Source organism: Equus caballus, chromosome 11, assembly GCF_041296265.1.
Source record: "Equus caballus isolate H_3958 breed thoroughbred chromosome 11, TB-T2T, whole genome shotgun sequence".
Lineage (NCBI taxonomy): Eukaryota > Metazoa > Chordata > Mammalia > Perissodactyla > Equidae > Equus > Equus caballus.
In genome coordinates, this window is record NC_091694.1 from 21,914,108 (window position 1) to 21,935,886 (window position 21,779).

At 39.9% G+C, this 21,779-nt stretch overlaps 1 protein-coding gene across 1 annotated transcript; it reads left to right on the plus strand.

The window, feature by feature from the left end:
• The first annotated feature begins 6,270 nt into the window (after positions 1-6,270).
• Positions 6,271-14,909, plus strand: KRT28 (keratin 28). Its single transcript, NM_001346174.1, is given in 8 exon segments — positions 6,271-6,794; positions 7,241-7,323; positions 7,885-8,041; positions 10,093-10,254; positions 10,335-10,460; positions 13,300-13,517; positions 14,243-14,298; positions 14,581-14,909. Coding segments are annotated over 8 exon segments (1,395 nt in total). The 5' UTR covers positions 6,271-6,344; the 3' UTR covers positions 14,724-14,909.
• Positions 14,910-21,779: the final 6,870 nt, after the last annotated feature.

The following is a 21,779-nucleotide window of genomic DNA, read 5'->3' on the forward strand; positions in this document are numbered from 1 at the left end:
GGCTCTCAGCTGGTCAGAGTTTTTTATCTGGTTGGGTAGTGACCCAAACCTTCATTCCTGAAAGGTGAATCATGGTGGTCCTATCTTCTCACCTTTTCAATCTTCCAATATCTCCTTAAACCATTCTTTATATTAAATTCTCTCTGACAAAGAACTACTTTTCTTGACGTTCACTAAACTGATTGTGCTAATCATTTTGCTGTATATGTATTTCAATGTATTTCTTATGCTGTACACCTTAAACTTATACAGGCTGAATGTCGATTATATCTCAATAAAACACAAAAAGAGAACAACTTTCTTGACTAGACTCTGAAACTACAGTTTAATAAGACTGTCTAAATGAACACTTTTATTTTAACAAGGACATTGGTATTTATCTTTTAAAAAACTATTGTGAAATGTACAGGTCACTGTTTTTACCACATCGATTTATCATGTAGCTATTGATCAAAAACTCCTGTACACATTCTTACAGATTCTAAAGTTGTTACAGGGTCCTCCTGTTTAAGCAAGACAGTGTGCAAAGACACTGGCAGGGCCAATATTTGGCATTCACGTGGAATCACACTAAACAACAAAAGCTTGCTTCTCCAAAGATTTTGCCTTATGCTGCTATAGGCCTGAAAGCTTTGGACTCTGACCTTGATGTCCGTGATGGCTTGATATTTTTCTTGGGAATGGAGGAGTAACTGTTGTGGTCAGCTTTATAAGGGAAATAGCTTGAGTAGGTTTAAGTAAGGTCCATCCAGTATTTCCCATCTAGATTGCATGTTGAGCGGGGGAATTGGGGAAAGAGCTCATTTGTGGTTAGAAGCATGCATTTCACAATCAATGATTCCTAGACTTCATATCCTGGCAGTGGCATTTACAAATCATGTAATTTTTGCACAAGTTGCTTCAACTCTTCTGAGTCTCAGTTTTCTTGTCTATGCAATAGGTATAATGACTACCACAGCTGAGACTGTTGTGGGGATAAAAGGAGTTAAATATCTATACAGCCCTTAGAAAAATGCCCATCAGAGAGTAGGTAATGAAGAAACAGCATTCTGTTCATCTACAAAGAAATATGCTTCTTGGATAAATAACATAGTTTCTCAAAAGACAGACATAAGCATCACAATAATTTGTTAGAGTGGGTGATCATTAACGTGGCCCGCCAAAGGGTAGAGAACAAGGTCAGCTTGCCATCCTAGGACGGCAAAACTAAATTCCAGACAGTAGGAATAATGATGACAGTACATTACAAAGGATTATGATTAATCTAGCCCTGTGAGCTGGGGTCCAATAAAACATAGCAGGAGGTTTACGAAAGTAAGTGGGAAGGACGAGATGATTGCCCCAATGTTTGGAGATACTTCACTATCCCTTAAAGCTGCAGCTGTGGTCACCCTAATTATGATGCAGACTATCCAAACTGTGTCCTTGGGTGACAAAGAGAAATAACTTATCACAAAAGAAATGAGTCTAGTCTGGAAGCCAGGTATGAAGGATATTTCTTGAAGGATACTTTTTGAACCAGATTGTTCCACAGAACACCATGGCAAAGCAGGAAGGACTGTTTGAATTGTCACCTTACTCCTCAGTGTCTCCAGATAAAATCACAAACACCATCCACATTCCCTCATGGAGTAAGAGATCTTTCCAGGGTAGAACCAGACAGAAAAGCAAGAAATTATTGTGCGTTGATGTAAATATTGAATATTACCTCAGGGAAGAATGTGGGTAGTGTTCTGAAACTAGTTTGACCTGCTGGATTTTACCAAAGAAAAAATCACACACTTAAGCTTTTAATTAGCCTTTTCTACTCACAATAAGTTATCTCAGGAGAAATGCTTGAAAAGCGCGAATAACTGGGTTTAAAGTCTAGCACAACCAAGACCAAGCTAATCAACCTTCCAAGTTCCTTTGGAAGAGGAACTCTCATGAAAAGTTTTGATCTATAGAGCCTCTGTAAGGTTTTATAAAGTAAGAAATTTGAAGAGAAGACTAGAAAATAAAATGGCACCAAAATGGATCTTGAAGACTGACAATAGTTGTTGTAAAGACAAAAGCAAGTAGGGTATTGGAGATGCTCCACATCACTAATCATTAGGGAAATGCAAATCCAAACTACAGTGAGATACCACCTCACAGCATTAGGATAACTACTATCAAACAAATAGAAAATAGCAAGTGCAGGCATGGAGGGGGAGAATTGGAATCCTTGTGCCTTATTTGTAGGAATGTAAAATGATATGGCTGCTGTGGAAAAAAGGATGACAGGTCCTTAAAGAAATTAAACATAGAATTACCATATGATCCAGAAATTCCACTTCTGGTATACAGTGAAATGAATTGAAATCAGGGTCTGGAAGAGATACTTGTCCATACCATGTCCACAGCAGCGTTATTCACAATAAGAGCTTGCAAGGCATCTATTTTCTTCCCCTCCATGTCCCCTGCCACTAGCACAGTGCCTGGAGCATAGCAGGTGCTCAGGAATTATTTCTTGAATGAGCAAAAGAATGAATGCACCACATCTGAAAGGCAATATATCTGTAGGTAAACGTTTCCCTTTGCTAGTAACTAGAAATTCTGAGAGGGATTTTGTAAGAAGCATGTTTATGGTTTTCATTAAAGAGGGATTTTTGCGTTGTTTGAGTCTTATTTTTCTACCTGATCTAAAGAAGATCAGGTCTACTGAAAGCATCATCACACTGAGTCACAAGGCCCATTCTGGCCTGGTTCTCCCAGTTTCATGCTGCACATCCCTGAACAGTCCTTTTCCTCAGCTTCCTCTTCTTTAACTCGGAGGAAGGAAACCTCTCTTCCTAATGCCCAGGTTCCTTGTAAGCTTCAAATGACATGCCATACAAGAAAGCACTTTGGAAGCTGTAAAGTATCATATAAATATAAGGAAATTTTGTCTTTATAGTCATCTTGCTCTGCAACTTTGAAAAGACAAATGTTGAGGCTGTTTTTTATCAGATTTAATAATTGCCTGCTGAGGGCATGTGGGACCCAGGCTCAAGTGGAGGTTCAGGCCTAAGCTACATCCTTTTGAAGGTGAGCACTGCCACCTGGTGTCAGCAGGACAGCAGGGGCAAGTGTGGTTAACGACATGGGTGATGCTGACTGAAAAGGAGAAACCACTTATCTACGCTTTCTAAAAGGACAGTGTCTTTCTCTGTTTTGTCACAAAATGTTCTTTTGGAAATATTTTCTTTATATATGCAGGATGGAGACACGTTACACCCATTACTTAACTAATTATGCTTATTTACAGTTAATAAGCAGGCCCTGAAGAGATTTACAATTCTTTATATATTTCATATTCTAATTCCTCACTGTTTCAATTTCAATAATTCAATAATTTAATTAAAAGAATAATTGTACAATTCATACAACATGTTAAGACTACTGATGGCAAGATATAAAGTGGGTATTCGTATTAGCATGGATCATTTGGAGTAATTATTTATATCTAAAATACACTCATGATGCCAGGATCTCAAGGCCGTCTTGAACATAAGCCAAGTCTTCACCTGGCATGTGTCTGGTGACACCAAGCAAACTCTCACATTTCTGGGTCCCATTTGTCTCATCTGACAAATAAAGGGGCTGAATTAGGTGATGTCTAAGGCTCTCTGCAGCTCTAAAAAAGCCTATAACTCTGCCCAGAAAATGCATTTAAAGGCCATGTCGATGCCGGCCACAGTGCTTCAGATTGCTTGCACCAACACAGTTCCAGGAGACACTGTGATGCTTCTGGTGGCAAAACAACTTTATACCTGTAATCTGCAGAACCTGAAACCAGTCAAGTTCAACCAAGTCCTTGCATCCCCCTTTTCCTGTCCTCTCCACCTCCTTCCCCCACTCTCCTTGCCACTGCCTCAAGAGGAGTCATCTTAGGGCACTTCTTGCTCATGTCTCCTTCTCTCTCACCTTGACCTCCCCAGATCTCTCCACACACACATCCACTTTGTAACACAACAACAACAGTAATAATAATGGCTGCAGTTCATTGAGGCTTTTTTTTTTTGCCAGGCACTGTGCTAAGCATGATCCCTTTTATTGTCTCACCAACCTTATGAGGTGGAAACTCTCTTTAGCCACATTTTAACTACCTAAACCCTTTCTGCAGACCTCTCCCCATCTCATTTCCATTCCTACCTCTCTCCTCTCCCCATCTCCCCTTCCACCTCTCTTTCCAGTCTCTAATCTGCACTCCCACTCCACATAACTAATATACAAACTTCAAGGCAGACTCTCTATTCCCTAAATCCCACTGCCACATACAGCTTTACATGGATCAACTCTTAAGTTAAATTCTTCTTTTGAAGCTAACGCCTCACCACACCTTCCCATCATCCCAGCACTTTGGCACCTGGCTCACAGTCCACTACTCTCCCATCTCCTGCCACCATGGGAGACTTCATGCCTATGTAGATGGCCCACTTAACACCACAGTCTAACAGTTCCTAACCTCCTACTCCATTGACTTTCAGGGCAGTCCACTTCTGATCTCTTATTTCAGTGACCGTTGGGTCCCGCGCCCATGGCTGTTCACTGAACTTTGTCAAGATCTGGGGTTGTGCCAACTGTAAAATTCTAAACTCTGTCTTCCACTGTCCGACTTTAACCCATCTTCCTTCACCTCTCTCAATGTCCTTCTCACACTCTTCTTGCTCCATGACCTCATAAAGATGTCCGATGAGTCAACTTTTTTCTTTTTCTTCAGTGTATCTGTCCCTCTGGTCTTACTTCCTTCTTTATATGTGACCGTATGCTCAATCACCTCAACCATTTTCTCAAGAGCACTAGAAATTTCTTTGCTACTTTTTCTATCTTCTGAATCTAGCTTCAAATTCCAAAATGCACATCAGCCTGATCATCATCTTCTCTATTCCTACATCAGAATAACTTCCAATACCATCATGCCTCGCTTAACGAAAGGGATACTTCAGAGAAATGAATTGTTAGGCAATTTCATCATTGTGCAAACATTATAGAGTGTACTTACACAAACCTAGAAGGTATAGCCTACGACATACCTAGGCTATATGGTACTAATCTTATGAGGCCACCATCATATATGCGGTCGGTCACTGACCAAACGTTGTTCTGCGGCTCATGACTGGATGCATTTGAATGTCGTTACAAATGAAAGCTGGGCCCTCAGTTCTTTCTGACTATCCCTTTACACATTGTTATTCAGGTATTTTTCCCAATTCCATGTACTTATTCTAAACAGTCACACTTCCTATCAGTCATCTCTTTCTGAGATATTCCACCAACCTCTCAAACCCAGTTGGTCTAAAAGTAAATTCAGTATCATCCTGCTCCTATATTCCCTATCTCAGTTAATACTGTAGGATTTCTAGCATCTGAAATCAACTACCTAAGGGTCATCCCCAACTCTTCTTTCTTTCTCATTCTCCAAATTCAATAAAATACCAAGTCTTCCCAACTTTTTTCATCCCACCACCTTCAGCCTTCCCACCTGGACCATTGTCCTAACCCTGCAATTGGCCTTTTTTCATTTCAACCTGATCATGTTGCCCTCTACCTTTTACTTAGGATTCACTCCAAATTCTTTAGCACAGAAGGCTAAACATGAAACACCACTGTCTGGTCCTGGACATACAATTCTTAAAGATAATAACCATATCTTTTTCATCTCTGCATTTATTTGCCATCATGTCTTCATTTTTGCATTTAGAATTGAACACCAGGCATAGTACCTATACATGTTAAAAAAAGGAATCAGTCAATATTTATGTTATTGTTCAAGGAAATAAATAGATGTTATAATCATGGTAAGACCAGAGAAGTTACCAGTATCATATTTTTTTAAATAACACATTTTTTTGTTCTCATGGGATAAAGTAAGTGTTTCTCCAGTTAATGGTTCTTTATACACCTCTCCGGTAATTAAGACCCTTGTGTAGCTGATGGTACCCTACCACAATCTTACTCAACTTTTTAAACTTTATAATACCCTGTGCCAGATAATGATGGTATATTCCTAGGGTCTAGATGAAAGTAAAGTATTACTCACTCAAAATTAAAAGTTAAAGTAATGAACTTAACATAGAATGAACCCTATTATATTTAAGATAATAAATATCCTGAAGCAACAGCTAGAGATGTCAGATACTAATTTAAAAAAAAAAATCACCCAATTATACATAATTTCAAGCTAATCTGTATGATCCCATTTTTCTTATGGCATGCATAACTCAAATAAGAACACCCCAATAATTGTGTATAAAAGCCCAAAGAAACCAACAGGGTACAATATTCTGTTCTCCTTTGAAGTTACGGCTATCCACAGACAAGGTGAACACTTCTCATATACCATGTCTCTCCGATTTTCTAGTGGGTCCAGGCATATTTGCTTACGGTCTGGATCTGGATCTGTCAGACCATCCAATGGAGGCACAGGCTTTGCAGGCAGCAATGCATGTGGCAGCTCTGTTGCTGGAAGTGGATTTTCCTGTGCCTTGGGAGGGGGTTTGGGCAGTGTTCCTGGGGGGAATCATGCTGGTGGTGTCCTTGGAAGTTCTGCTTGTGCTGGCTTTGCTGGAAGTGAAGGGGGACTCCTCTCTGGGAATGAGAAGGTGACCATGCAGAATCTTAATGACCGCTTGGCATCCTACCTGGATAACGTGCGAGCTCTGGAGGAGGCAAATGCTGAATTAGAGAGAAAAATCAAGGGTTGGTATGAAAAATATGGACCTGGATCTTGCCGTGGACTTGATCGTGACTACAGTGGATATCACTTAACAATTGAAGACCTTAAGAATAAGGTGAGAAATCACAAATTTGGAACTATTCAAAGAATTTAAAACTAAGAATTACCTAGCAAAAGACATAGAACTACAACAGGAAATGCTTCACAGCTGTTATCTGTAATTTATATTGTATTTATTATTTATTTTGATAAATAATTCTTCCTGTTTGTCAAAAATAGGTCCTTTGTTTCATGGATTTCAATGTAGCTTCAATGTTACCATTTCCATTATTGTTTATTTTGAAATGTATTCATTAACAAGAAAGTATTATATTCTAAAAGTTAAATGAGTATATGAGAAAAAATAAAATCATATCTGTAATTTTTAAATTTTAAACATTTTGGTTGTTACTTAAAGAAGTAAGATTTTTACACAGAAGCTTAATTGTGTTTTTATTTCCTGAAATAACAAATTACAAGAGCAGACTTATTTGTTGTGTTCTCCCTTTTGATTTCTTCTAGATTATCTCTTCCACTACTGCTAATGCTAATGTCATCCTGCAGATTGATAATGCCAGACTGGCTGCTGATGATTTCCGGCTAAAGTAAGTGATAGAAAACAATCATGTTCTATAAAAAAGTTTTCATATCTATTTAATTTGATAAATAAAATATCAGTTTTATCCCAAGTTAAATAAACTATAACCTAAAACATTAAAGGAAGTAAAGCAAGTTATAATACTATAATACCATACAATACAAAGCATCTTATAATATCGCAATCAACCGTACACACAATGTGCACATGTTTATTACATTTGGGGGACAAAATACCATTATATTTCTACGACTGCCTAGAATCGTGCCAAGCACAAGGTAGACGCTCATAAATATTTGTCAACTAAGTAAAAATATTAACTAAGGTAAAATTCTAAAATGGTACATTTGTATTTATTGAGATATGCTATTGGAATTTCTGTGACTAAATAGCTGCCAATTATCCTGCACGGAATTGGGTGAAAGAGGTGAAGGAAGACTTTCTTTGTATATTTTTATAATATTTAGAGTCCTAATTCAATTTCTAACTTTCAGTTCAAAGCAGTTGGGTTTTATTTCTCCACCTCCTGAGGTGGTCTCATGCTGAAATTCATTTAACGCCCCCCTAGGTATGAAAATGAGCTCGCCCTTCACCAAAACACAGAGGCTGACATCAACGGGCTCCGGCGAGTCCTGGATGAACTGACTCTCTGCAGGACGGACCAGGAGCTGCGGTACGAATCTCTGAGCGAAGAGATGACCTATCTCAAGAAGAACCATGAAGAGGTAGGAGAAGCTTTACTTCCAGGCAAACCACAAATTTGTACATTTTAAATACTTTTGGGGGCATTAAATTACAATAGCAATTTGCACTCATTATAATCATTCAAACAAAGCCAGAGCATATTAAAAAAAAGAATTTCATTCCTCCCACTCTACTCTTCTAATCTCATCCCCTGAGGTACTGAATATTAACAATTTGATCTGTATCCTTCCATTTTTTAGGCTGATACAATATTCTATCCTCCTGAAAATAATACATTAGTTTTGCACTAATACAACCATCTATCTTTCCACTAGATTATTTCTTTCATTCATATATGCCTATTCTGAGGCTAACCTTCTCACAAAGGACGTCTCTGATTAAGAAAAAATGTCAATGTTTTCTCCATTTAATGAGCCTGGGTTTTCTTTAATGTTGAAATCTGCACAAAAATAAATCCATTGCTTGACACATAATACCAGATAACTTCAACCCCTTAAAAAATTATTACCCCAAAAGTAACTGCAAAAGTCTCCAAAACAATGGATGACAAATTTTCAGAAAACACCTATGACAAAAAGTGCTTCATCATTCGTTATAAATTCCTGAAACACCAAATCTACTTGCCCCAAATGAGAAAATTATGGGAGAGGGGAAGAGAAGGAAAATTGGAAGGGAAAAATTAAAATAAAGGAGAAACAGGGAGAGGGAAGAGAGTCACAGAGCAGAGTGCTGGAAGAGACAGGCCACCAGAGGGTATTGGCAGGAGAGTGACAAGCAGACCCATGCATTGCAGACAGTATGACACCAAGATAAGAAAGAGTCTCAGAAGAAAAGAAATTGCAATTACAGCAGCCCAGCCAGGCTAGAGTCAGGATCAAAGCAGCATTCGTTGTCCCCATAAAGCCACACTAACCAAAAAGAAGGTAGCTCTGAATGCACTGAGGGTAGGAACAAAGAGTCACCACATCTCAACATCTCCTGAGAGTGTCCTATTTACCACATTCACCAGTGACCAATGCCCCTAAAATAACTGCAAGCAATTCCATTTACAAACCTTTATAACAAGAAGAATTTTTCTTCACATGGAATCTTACATAAAATCCAAAAATATGGAAATAATTTAAAGTAATCAGTGGTTTCCTTGCACAATGTAAATCTTTTGCTCTGATGGATACTGGCAAACCACTTGATCTAAGGTCATACAAAGATAGCTTAAGAAAGCAGAAGTACCTTCTGCAATCCATCAAAAGCAGTTGAAAAACGAAAAAGCTCAGCTACTTAAAGAACCAAGTTCAGGACATTGATAGGCTGATTTGTCCAGAAATCCATTCTCTGATTAGATCTGACTATTCAATGATTCGAACCTGGGGCATATCCTAGAACAGAGAGGCCAGAGAGTATAGTTGCTAAGAGCAGACACTCTGGAGTCAGGGTACCCACAATGTTCAAATCCAGGAGTGTTCATACCTCAGTCCTTTCAAGTACTAAGTATCTTGGGTGAGTTACTTTACCTCTCTATGCCTCGGTTTCCTAATCTGCAAAATAAGTCTAATAATAGTACCTACCAGAGAGATGTGAAAAAACTCCAATGAGTTAATGCATGTGAACTGTTTACAACAGTGCCTGGCATATGACAAGTACTCACTAAATGATAACTGTTGTCCCTAAGATGAGAGCTGCATGACAACAGGGATTTTTGTTTGTTTTTTCCCATGCTCTATTCCCATCAATAAGAATGCTGCCTGACATTTAGTCAATAATTATGTGCTTCATAACTCTCTGGTCTCTGTAACCCCTTCTCACTTGAAAGAAGAAAACACTTCTCTTGAGATGCTGTGACCGTTTTTGTTGTGGTGTTGTTTGTGGTTGTTTTAATTAACAAATAACTAATTAAATTGATGATTGGCATGACTATGGATCAAATAAGTCAATTTAAAAATCGTGTGCCTTAAATTATACACTGGAATTTGAACCACAAACTTTGAGACATAAAGTAACCCCTGGGAACACTCGTCCCGGACTGCAGGTGATCGTAAACTGCCCCTAAGGTCACGCTCACGTTTCCCTCCAGGAGATGAAGGCCCTGCAGTGCGCGGCTGGAGGCAACGTGAACGTGGAGATGAACGCGGCGCCCGGCGTGGACCTCACGGTTCTGCTGAACAACATGCGGGCCGAGTACGAAGACCTTGCCGAGCAGAACCGCAGGGACGCGGAGGCCTGGTTCAACGAGAAGGTGAGGGCAGCGCGAGCAGCCCTGCCCACACCAGCCCGGGGGGTACAGGCCCGTTTAACCCCTTTGACCCCACCTTCCAGAGCGCCACGCTGCAGCAGCAGATCTCCGATGACGCGGGCGCGGCCACCTCGGCCAGGAACGAGCTGACGGAGATGAAGCGCAGCCTGCAGACCCTGGAGATCGAGCTGCAGTCCCTCCTGGCGATGGTAGGTGAGAGCGCCGGTCAGCCTGGACTTTGTGATTCCACGAAGTCCACCTGAAACCCTTGCCTTCTTCCTTGTTATGGCTTTACCCACAAATACCTAAGAGCAGAAGAGAGCAGGAAAGACAGACACTGAGGCACTCAGAAAGAGACACAGACAGAGCATTGCTTCCTCCCTAAGGTCACTGAGAATTTCCTTCCTGGTCGGTGCTCAGTGCTCATTTCATAAAATTGTTTCTTCCTTGGTGTTGTTCGTCTCAGCCCCACAGAGCTAGCAGCAGCAGTTGTGCTGCACCTGAAAATCAAGCAGCACCCTACAGTCATGCGGCCATCCAGGGCAGAGCTAAGGTCACCAGCACCTCCTACTGTTGATGAAGCCCTGTTAAATTGAATCCTAGTATTGATGAAGGCCTATTCAAAGCCACATTGTGTTTTTCATCAGGCAGAGGAAAAGAGGGTACACATCTGATTCCATATGAGCACCATCGGGCTCTTCAGACCCACAGTGTCCGGGGCAGAGGTCCCATTCCAACACACCTCGCAGAGCTGGGCATTCAGGCACCCTGGCACCCACCCCAGTGACTTCAGAGGTTACCATGGAGAAAACTCAGGACTAAAACTGGCTTCCCTTCTGGGGTGGAGAGCTATGGCACCAATGTGGCCAAAGGGTTCCCTGTCTTCATCAGAGGTTTCACACTCTCCAAGGTCACCATGTTGTAACACAAAGGAAAGGGCTGCTCTGACACAAATGAGTGCAGAAGGAACGGAGGACTCAAAACAATAGGAAGATTATTTTGATTTAGCCCACTTAAAAAGTTGAGCTGCTTTCTTACCTTATTGTATTCAGCTTGGAGACTTGTTTTCACCACTGACCAACCCAACTTAACCAGCATGCCCCTCTTCTCCTCCCCCTCGTCACCTCCTCGCTGCTGGCTGGTACCAGAGACCTTCCCTGCTGCTTTGGGCTCCTAGAAACCTCCTCTCTTCCCCACTCCCTTCTTTCCTGCAACAAGACCCCTGAGGACCTGTTCCCGCTGCTGTACCCCTGAGTATGAATCCTCCCTCTCATTTCTGAGCTATGTTGAAGGAAATAAATTCCTGAGTTCCCAGAACAGAATTGTAAGCATTTTCACATGGAAGCAATGGTGCTAGAAAGTAATGAGATTCTGCGAAGCCAGAAGTACTATAGTTTGGGCTCATGAGAAAATCCATAAAAAGCCCATTTTAACACAAGATAACTGAATAGAATAACGGTAGCATAGAACTCAACTGCCATACCTGAGCTTCTTTTGTCATAAGACGAATTCTAAGCGTGATCTTCCATAATTTAGTACACAAATCACCTGTAAGTTGGGAGTTGTCTAAATATATAAATGTTTCACACGCTTCCTGTAATACACAAACTTCCAGGTTCATCTTGTCCTCCTTTCTCATCTACAAGCCAAGCTTTACAGCAGAAGGCTGTGAGGTAGAGATGCTGTCCCCTCTGATTTAGGAGAGTATTAGCAACCCTAAGAAGGAACGCCACATGAGGGTACATCATCAGGGAAATTAAAGGTTCGAACAGCCAAGCACACATCTCACTGACATCTTGTGACTTGTTGCTTCACCCTCCGCATTACCATCCTGATCACCTTCCACACTCCTCTGCCCCTGGAGTGGGCCTGCCCAGCACCACCCACGCAATGCATCTGTCAGCCTATGTGTCCAAGTCCATGGTTCTTAGCCCCAATACAACCAATGTCTGCGTGTTATGATCACTATTTTATAACTCCCTTTTCACAATCCTAGAATGAAGCCAATAGATAATATATTGAGCAACAAACAAAAATTTTTTAAAAACCCGTCTAATGCCATAACTGCAATAAAAAGGAAAAATATAAGTGTTTTAAAATAAAATATATTTAAAATGTAAATACTCAGGGCCAACTACCCTGGAACATGTAATAAAAGAGTCAGAGGCTTACATCTTCCTTTGATAAATGTTCTATTTTTAATAATGTAAGATCAGGAGTTGCCCCACACAAGAAAAAAAGGAAAATGAGAGACTGGAAGTGGGGGTGGACGATCAGATAATAACTAATATCAGGAGAAGTAATAACCACCCAGATGTATTTATGTATCATAAAGGGAAGAGGAAAATTACTTTAATTGAAGGAGGGATCCTCTGACAAGACAAATTACACACTATGGAAGTAGGAATGAGGAGGTGTAATGTTCATAAGAGTAGTGTTGAAATAATGACCTGTACTGTGTTATGAAATTTATTTCTTGCCTTGAAATCCCACCCCTGTGAAGGCATTCATTCAATCTCAAATGCTTAATGAACGGCCTTTGATGACAGAAAATCGAGGACAGATTAGAAAAAAGAAACAGCAGCACAAAAGGCCTTGGAATAGTGGTGAGACAGATCTCTGGTCTCTGGAGACAGAAGCAGAATAATACTGAAAACAGCAGCCAGCCCAGAAGGAGATATGTAATTTCAAAAAAACTAATTTCCAATATTGATTTCTTATTGTGCTACCCAAAAAAAAGTGTTTTAATATATAGGTTGGCCATCATATGAAATATTATCTAAATATCATGACTATCCATTGGAACAGTCAAAAGTCTCATGGGAAAGGGTCATTTATCCCGTCACCCCCCAGGCCTGGCCTCCACCCAGTAAATGCCCGTCACTTCCCCTTCCTCACCACCTCCCGTTTTATTGTGATGAGCCCCACAAATTTTCTAAACTCGCCTACGGAGCAGTACTGCCATTTGCTGAGAAACACTGGTCTACACAGTCCTCAAAATGGTTTCATCCCTTGCTCCTTTTTATCTTGCATCTTTTCCGTCCTCAGAAACACTCCCTGGAGTGCTCCCTGACAGAGACGGAAGGCAACTACTGTGCTCAGCTCGCCCAGATCCAGGCTCAGATCGGGGCCCTGGAGGAGCAGCTGCACCAGGTCAGAACCGAGACGGAGGGCCAGAAGCTGGAGTACGAGCAGCTCCTGGACATCAAGGTCCACCTGGAAAAAGAAATCGAGACCTACTGCCGCCTGATAGATGGAGATGGAAAGTAAGTAACACCATTTGAAAATCCAGTTTTTACCTATTTTAAACCACAACCATATACTGCCCACTTACCTTCCATGCCTCCAAGCCTTTTCTTCTTCATTCCCACTGCAGAAAGGCATGCCCATCTCTTGCCTCTGCAGTCATCTCTTCTGTATTTTGTACCTCACAGCCTCTTCCTCATCTGCCTTGGATGACCCCAGCCGTCCCTGAAGAACCACCATTAGTTGTCCATGTTAATCACTGTGGGTTTCAAGATTCTCTCCACCCCACCCCTCAGTTCACTCCTAATATCACTGCTGCCCTGAAATAAATGTCCTCTGTACAAAATCCCGGGATCTATATGTAAAACAATTTCACTACAGCAGCCCAGGTTCACAGGTTCAGATCCAGGCATGGACCTACACCACTCACCGGCCATGCTGTGGTGGTGACCCACATACAAAATAGAGGAGGATTGGCACAGAGGTTAGCTCAGGGCAAATTTTCCTCAGCAAAAAAAAAAAAAAAAAAAATCAAATGGAAACAAGGTTGTTTTATATCCTCTTTAGATAACATTTAATTACTTCCAGCTCCTGCACAAAAATTTTTTATTTTCCTTTATAGAAAACTAAGGTCTGCTTTTGGCATACAACATTCACTTGAGTTTATGTTCATCTGTTGATTCAATGAATATTTATTAAGTGATAAGCAGAAATATTAAAGAATAAGCTGTTTTTTGTTTTACAGCTCATGCTCTAAATCAAAGGGCTTTGGATCAGGAAGCTCAGGGAATTCATCTAAAGGTAATGAAATCTAGTTCTATTTCTATTGCAGCAAATGCTCTTACATTAATGGCAGTTATACACTATGGCAACAGTCTATGTTTAAGTAATTTTAACTAAAGTGCTCTGAATTTAAAGTATTATTTTGAATGGATAAAACTATCCCAAACTATTATTATAAACCTATGCTTACTCCCTCAGCAAAAATGTACATGATATATTGTATTAACAGCCAACAGTGGAATTCTTTGTCATGTAATCCTTTAGGTTGAATATGTGCATTCACATATGTTTTATTTCTAGATTTATCCAAAGCCACACTGGTAAAGACGGTGGTTGAAGAGATAGATCAACGTGGTAAAGTTCTTTCATCGAGGGTTCAGTCCATTGAAGAAAAGAGATCTAAAATGGCCAATGGCAAGACAGAGCAAAGGGTTTCTTTCTAGCTGTCATTACTGAGAAAAGAATAATTTGGGAAGGGATCCCACACAGCTGTATTGTTCTAAATAGCAAAGAGATAATAAAAACCCTCTCTACCCTTAAAGATAAGTTACTTAGAAAAAATACTTGTTTTCTTAACTTTACAGGATGTTGGGTGTTTGTTTTCAAATAAATAAAAAAGTTGATGTGCATTCATTTCCATTCACTCATGACTAATAATTGAGGTTTTTTTCTGTGTCTAATTCATAGGGAGACATTTGTGAAATATATTCTAATTGCCTTCCACTCTAGTTTTAAATAGTAGTCAATACCACATGACATTTAAATATTAAATCTCACCACTTTTGCATGGGCAAAAATAATCTGTAAAAAATTCAGAAATTTCCCTGTGATTGAAAAGTCCCACCACTAGATGGTGCATTCATGGTATTTTCACCCGTGAGCCTATCTCAGACTCTTCTGGAGGTATGGGTACTTCCCAGGAAACCATTTCCCATATAATCAGGATTATCTCTGGAAAGATCCACGGCAATGAGCCTCGTGCTAATGACGTTTTTCCTAGAGCAGAGATCGGCAAACTTTTTCTGTCGGGGCCCAGATAGTAAATATTTCAGGTTTTGCAGGCCATAAGGTCTCTTACTTTAACTACTCAGCTCAGCCATTGTAGCAGAAGGCAGCCATAGACAATAGATAGACAAATTGAGCATCACTGTGTTTCAATAAAACATTATTTACAGACACTGACATTTGAACTGCAAATAATTTTGACATGTCATGAAATATTCCTCTTTGGGGTTTTTTTTCCCCAACCATTTAAAAATGTAAAAAGCATTCTTAGCTCATGGGCTGTACAGTAACAAGTGGCAGACCACATTCAACCTGTCTAGAACATACCTGTTCTAGAACTTCAACTCTCATGCAGCTGATGAACAGTTCAGTTATTATGTCTTTCTATGTTTCTGGATCAAAATGTATGGTAGAGATTCCCAACACATATTGAATTCCCTAAAAGGAGAGCAGCTCTCATATTTTTCTAATATGTGGCCTGATTCTAATGACAAGCTCCAGTCAGGGCAAGAATTCTACCCAACAACCCAACAGTCAGGTGGGAGTTAAAGAAGTGGCACAGAATGGGAAATTTATAAAATCTTGAGCGAAAAGTCACCAAATGAAGCAAATACTAGAAATTCATGGGCAAGTAACTTCCCAAATGTACAGTGTAGAGGGCTAGCTACATGATTTGCAGAGCTCAGTGTAAGATGAAAATGTGAAGCCCCTTATAATTCCCTATAATCAGGGAAAAAGTATCATTAAAGGCACTAAAATGGGCCAGCCCCATGGCCAAGTGGTTGAGTTCGTGAGCTTTCACTGGTTCAGATCCTGGGCACAGACATGGCACCACTCATCAGGCCATGCTGAGGTGGCACCCCACATAGCACAACCAGAAGGACCACAACTAAAATATACAACTATGTACTGGGGCTCTTTGGGGAGAAGAAGAAGAAGAAAAGATTGGTAACAGATGTTAGCTCAGGGCCCATATTTAGAGAAAAAAAAGGCACTAAAATATAAAGTTTTTCCTTTCTTCAGCAATCTTACTCTTGACTTGTCATGTTTTTCTAATTTACCATTTAATGTCATCCTAAATAAATAAGAATTAAAATTTTAAGTTATTGGCATAAATTTTTTCTTCTTCTTCTCCCCAAAGCCCCCAGTACATAGCTGTATATTCTAGTTGTGAGTGCCTCTGGTTGTGTTATGTGGGATGCCACCTCAGCATGGTCTGATGAGCAGTGCCATGTCCACGGCCAGGATCCAAACTGGCAAAACCCTGGGCCACCAAAGCAGAGCATGCGAACTTAACCAGTCGGCCACAGGGCCAGCCCCAATATTGGCATAAATTTTACTATTCATTTTTATATTGTGCAATGCCAATTCTATATACAAATATAAGAATATTTAACTTGTATAGAGAATCACTGAAATTACACAATTCATATTTTGTAGTTCATACATGCATATGTATTTTGTTCTTACCAAAACAGTGGAAACAAACTCAACTCATTTTTATTTCACTTCTTTGTGCGCTCACATTCTACCAACACTCTCCACCACTGGTTTACTGATGAGTAAGAAAAGACAAGAAAAGGAACTGTGGGTTGCCCTTTCTTTCTACATCATTGTTTTTAGCCTAAGTGGTTGACTAATAACATGAATGTAACTCAAGTGTATGATAGAGTTCCTGTATCGTTCGTGTTTCTTAGAACACCATTGCCTTCTTTCTGCATTCGAAGCAAGTTCTGTTTGAGTGGAAAACCTGGCCTCTTGGGGTTGTCAGAGACCCTGCTTACTCAGTCGTAAACATTACACAGTTACCTTATACTCGCTTTGAGTCTCACTGAACTCTGATGCATCGTGGGCCCACCAGGAGGACGTGCACATGGGCACTGCGTATGCTCCATGCGATTGTGGTAAGGAACTGCAGACGAGCACATTTTGAACACTCTTCTGCTCCCTTGTGTGCCCCATTGTCCCGTCAGACTCCACGTACAAGACACAAGTTCAAAGATAAAATTATTAAAAATATCAAGATGGCAAGAAGAGCATTATAACAAGTGTGGGGTCCTTCTGAACATGAGACCTTGTGCAACTGCCCAGGTTTCATGCCCGTGAAGCCAGCCCTGCTTATCAGGTGTGCTCAGAACACAGGGATCTTTAAAAACACTGTCTTCCCGGTGATCTGCTTCCCATGGCAAGAACACTGGAGTTCAGGGAGTACATATTGCTCTTTGTGGTAAGGGTACTATTGATGTGAAAAGATTAAAAAGGAAAACAAACCATTCTAATTCAGCATTTCTTGCCAAAGAAATAAACCAGAATTCCCTGTGTACTCTATGTATCTATTTAGCAAAGGAATGGATGTAAAGTTAAATTCTGGGTGCATTTCCTTTACATTCTGTTGAGTTCACAGGATGGAAGGAAACATCCCATCCTCAGGCCATAGAGTCTTGAATCTCTCCTTCCTTCCTAGTGTGGGAATCGACCTTGGCCTTTAGGTCTGTTACTTTCCTTTGCTTGGTAGAATTATCTAGGGCTCCTGAGTTCTTTAGGAGTTCTGCTAATTGATTATGTGTCCTTCTCCAATTCTTGAAGGTTCATGTTGCTTTTTGCTGTGGTGGGTTTCTACACCAGAGGTACTTCGAAGGAATTGGTCTCCACCTAAAGGGAAAGGAGTTCAGAGACCGTACCTGGGTGGTTGTTAAAGTGGAAATCACAAACTGCTATTCCTTCTTTCTGTGTGTGTGTGAGGAAGATTCCCCCTGAGCTAACATCTGTTGCCAATCTTCCTCTTTTTGCTTGAGGAAGATTGTCACTGAGCTAACATTTGTGCCAAGCGTCCTCTATTTTATGTGGGATGCCACCACAGTGTGGCTTGACAAGCAGTACTAGGTTCACACCTGGGACCTGAACCTGTGAACCCCGGGCTGCTGAAGCGGAGCAGATGAACTTAAGAACTATCCCACCAGGCCAGCCCCTATTCCTTCTTTTAACAAACACCCAAGGGGCAGCCCCGTGGCCGAGTGGTTGAGTTTGCATGCTCCACTTCAGCAGCCCAGGGATTCACCTATTCAGATCCTGGGCACTGACACGGCGCCGCTCATCAGGCCGTGCTGAGGCGGCGCCCCGCATAACACAACCAGAGGCACTGACAACTAGAATATATTACTATGTACTGGGGGGCTTTGGGAAGAAGAAGAAAAAAAAAGGAGATTGGCAACAGTTGTTAGCTCAGATGCCAACCATTAAAAAAAAACAAACACCCAAGATTTACGGGAGCTCATTGCAAGGGAAGTAAATTACCACTTGTTATTGGGTGTTGCAGATGTTTCGATATTGCTATTTTTCTTTTGATTTTTTTGTCATCATACAGAAATTCATCATTCATTGTCACATTCATAAAAATTTCCATCATAGATTCTGAGTTTTACATCTGCTGAGAAGTCTTTGTCATTCCAACATTTTAAATACAATTGCCCATGTTTTCTTTTAGTACTTCTGAGAGGCTCATATGATTTTTATGTGACATTTTTATCTGCTGCATGTAATACTGAACTACTCTCATTTTTTATAAGGGACTCCCTTGAAAAATTATATATTACTTAATATACTGTTGAATTGTATTTGTTAATATTTTACTTAAGATTATTCAAGATATTTATTTAAGATTGCTTAAGATTGTCTATTTCCAGAATATATCTTTTCTCTGGGAACTGATTTCCCCTAAACTTCTCATTTCCTGTGATTGCATCTTACTCATTGTAATGATTTTTTTTCTTTTATTTCTAATCCTTTCCTAAGTTCTGTCGCCCCATTTTCTAAGTTTTCCCAATTCTGGTTTACGTTGCTTTTTTTTTTTCCTTCTATCATTTTTAATGCATTTTAGGTCATTTTGAAATGGTAAATTATATCTTAATCTGTTTTGTGGGCATGTCTTTCTGGCACACTTTCATTTTCTAGTAGGATGTAATTCAGATCCTCATTTTCTTATTTTTGTGTATTAACATTTTGTGGGATTCTCTTTTTTTTTTTTTTTTTTGCTCATTTTTGTAGGTAATTCATGTTCCTTAACTTCTAGATTAAGTATAGCTCCACATAGCTTTTCTAACTTTACAGAGCTCCCTTTTCTCTTGTTGTCATCTAAGGTTCACTGGGCCAGCCCTGGTGGCCTAGTGGTTAAGCTCAGCATGCTCCACTTGGGCAGCCCGGGTTCACTTCCCTGGCCCAGACCTACACCTCTCATCACTGGCCATGCTGTGGCGGCAGCTCACATACAAAAAGAGGAAGATTGGCAACAGATGTTAGCTCAGGGCAAATCTTCCTAAGGGAAAAAAAAAGTATGTTGGCTTGATTTCTGAAAGTTCCTGTCTTTTTTCCCCTCCCCCACCTGTGTCTGGACCATCTCTTTCTTCCTCTCTACTGACCCTATCTGGATCAGTTTTGGTTTCTTTCCATTAGTTTCTCCTCACTGTGGGGGGCTCTTCTGGGAGGGAACCATGGCTCACGGTTTTGAGAATTCACAGGGTCTAGTCTGCTCCATTCCCTTCTGACTGCATGGAAGACTACTTTCACTTGCCTACGACTGGATGGGCAAAACTCTCTCAGTTTCATACGTTTTTCTCAAATTTACCTGCTGTTATTTTCAGTTGGCTCTTTTGGGATTCTCCTGTCATCAGACTTCAGATGCCTCTGAATTCCCTCTTCTTCCTACAGAAATGTTTATAACATGCAGGTCTTACGGCTAATGGTAGTTTGTTCTACCAGCTTATATTTTGGGATTTGTGGTCATACCTTGTCACCCAGATTTGTTGTATCATTTGTACATGGGTCTTTGGTTTTGCGATATAATTACTCTGTGCGATTTTTATGTGAGGATTCAAAATTTCTGCCACCATGGCCGTGATTTCCCACAATTCATACCTTATTCTTATAAGATAGTTTTGCTTGGTACTCAATTTTAACAGGATGATGATTTTTTTCTTAGTATTTTGTAGAAATCATTCCAGTGTCTTCTGATTTCCATTGTTGCTAATGGGAAGTTGCTGACAGTCTAATTATGCTTCCTTTGTAGATGATCTCTATTTTCTCTCCAGCTGCTGTAAGGTCCCCTCCTTGTCTTTGCTGTTCTTCAACATCACTAGAAGTAGGTTTTTAACTTTACTTTGCCTCTTAAATTGGAGAACAGATGTTTCTAATCTACCCTAGGAAAGTTCTCACCCTCCGCCCCATTCTCTTAGTATTGTCTCTAGGAGAATTCCAATGAAAAGTGTGTTTGAACTTCAATCTCTTTCTCTCTCTCTCTCTCTCTCTCTCATTTAGAAAAATAATCTTTCATGTTTCCTATAGTTTACTTACTTTCTCCTCAGTAGTGTCTTATCAGTTGCTTAATCCTCAGTTAAATCTTCAATTTTAGTTGTATTTTGCATTTCTTTTTTAAATTTACCTGGTCATTTTTGATAGTCACTTGTTTATTTGTAACACTCCTAGTTCTCTCTTTCGATTCTTAAACACTAAAACTACACTTTTTTGTATACACTTTCTTGTCATTTCATTATCCTTTCATATCTTTCATATGCTATTCAGTAGACTGCAGTTAGCTGACTCTTAGTCATATGTGGTTTGTGTCCTCATGTATTTGTTTTATTTTATTATAAGTTTATTTGTGGTTGGAATTTAACTGTGGGAATCCTGCAAGGCCAGGACTGAGATTATTTCTCCTGGGTACTATGGAGCCATACCAACCTAAAAATTTCTTAATTAATTTCTTGGATTGGAGTTCTCAGACTGAGGGAGTGTAAATTCAAATTGCAAGACTGTATCAGAGCAAGGCCATGATTACAAGTTATTATCAAATACCAATAACTTTAATTCTATTGAATTTTTGCCCAGTACCATCAGCAACAGAACGATTTTCTGATTTGCCCATTTTGTCAGCATGCAGATTTTTCTAACTTCACCTTTTCTACTGAAGACATAGGCTCTGGGGCTGCACAGCCTTTAGTGAGTCTCAAGTTCAGCTATGACACTTGATCAGTTTCAAATCTTACTTATCAGCGGGGCTCTAAACCAGAAAATCTATTTCTGGCTTGAGCAGATTTCCAGGACAGCTCAAACTTCGGTGTTTGCTCACCACTCATGTTTCAGCTCCCTGTTTTCTGTTTTTTGTTTCTTTCTTTTTTTTTTTTTTGGCTTCCTTTATTTATTTATTTTTGAGCTTAGCAATGAATTTAGATGGACATGTACTGTAATTTATCTACTGTTAGGGTACTTTGTGGTGGAAGGGAAATTCATTGTGTCTAATCTTATTTAACCGCCAGACATAGAAATATCATAGTGTCTGTTTTTCAAATTGGATTCTGTAGCAAGTTTATTTGTAAACTTTACAAAGAAAGCTCTGTTGTATATTTGGGGTTTTTTCTTGGTTATTTTTAAATTGATTTTTACTTTTTATCAAGTGATGAATGCACCTTAAAAGTCAAATTGTACTAAAAGTCAAAACAAAA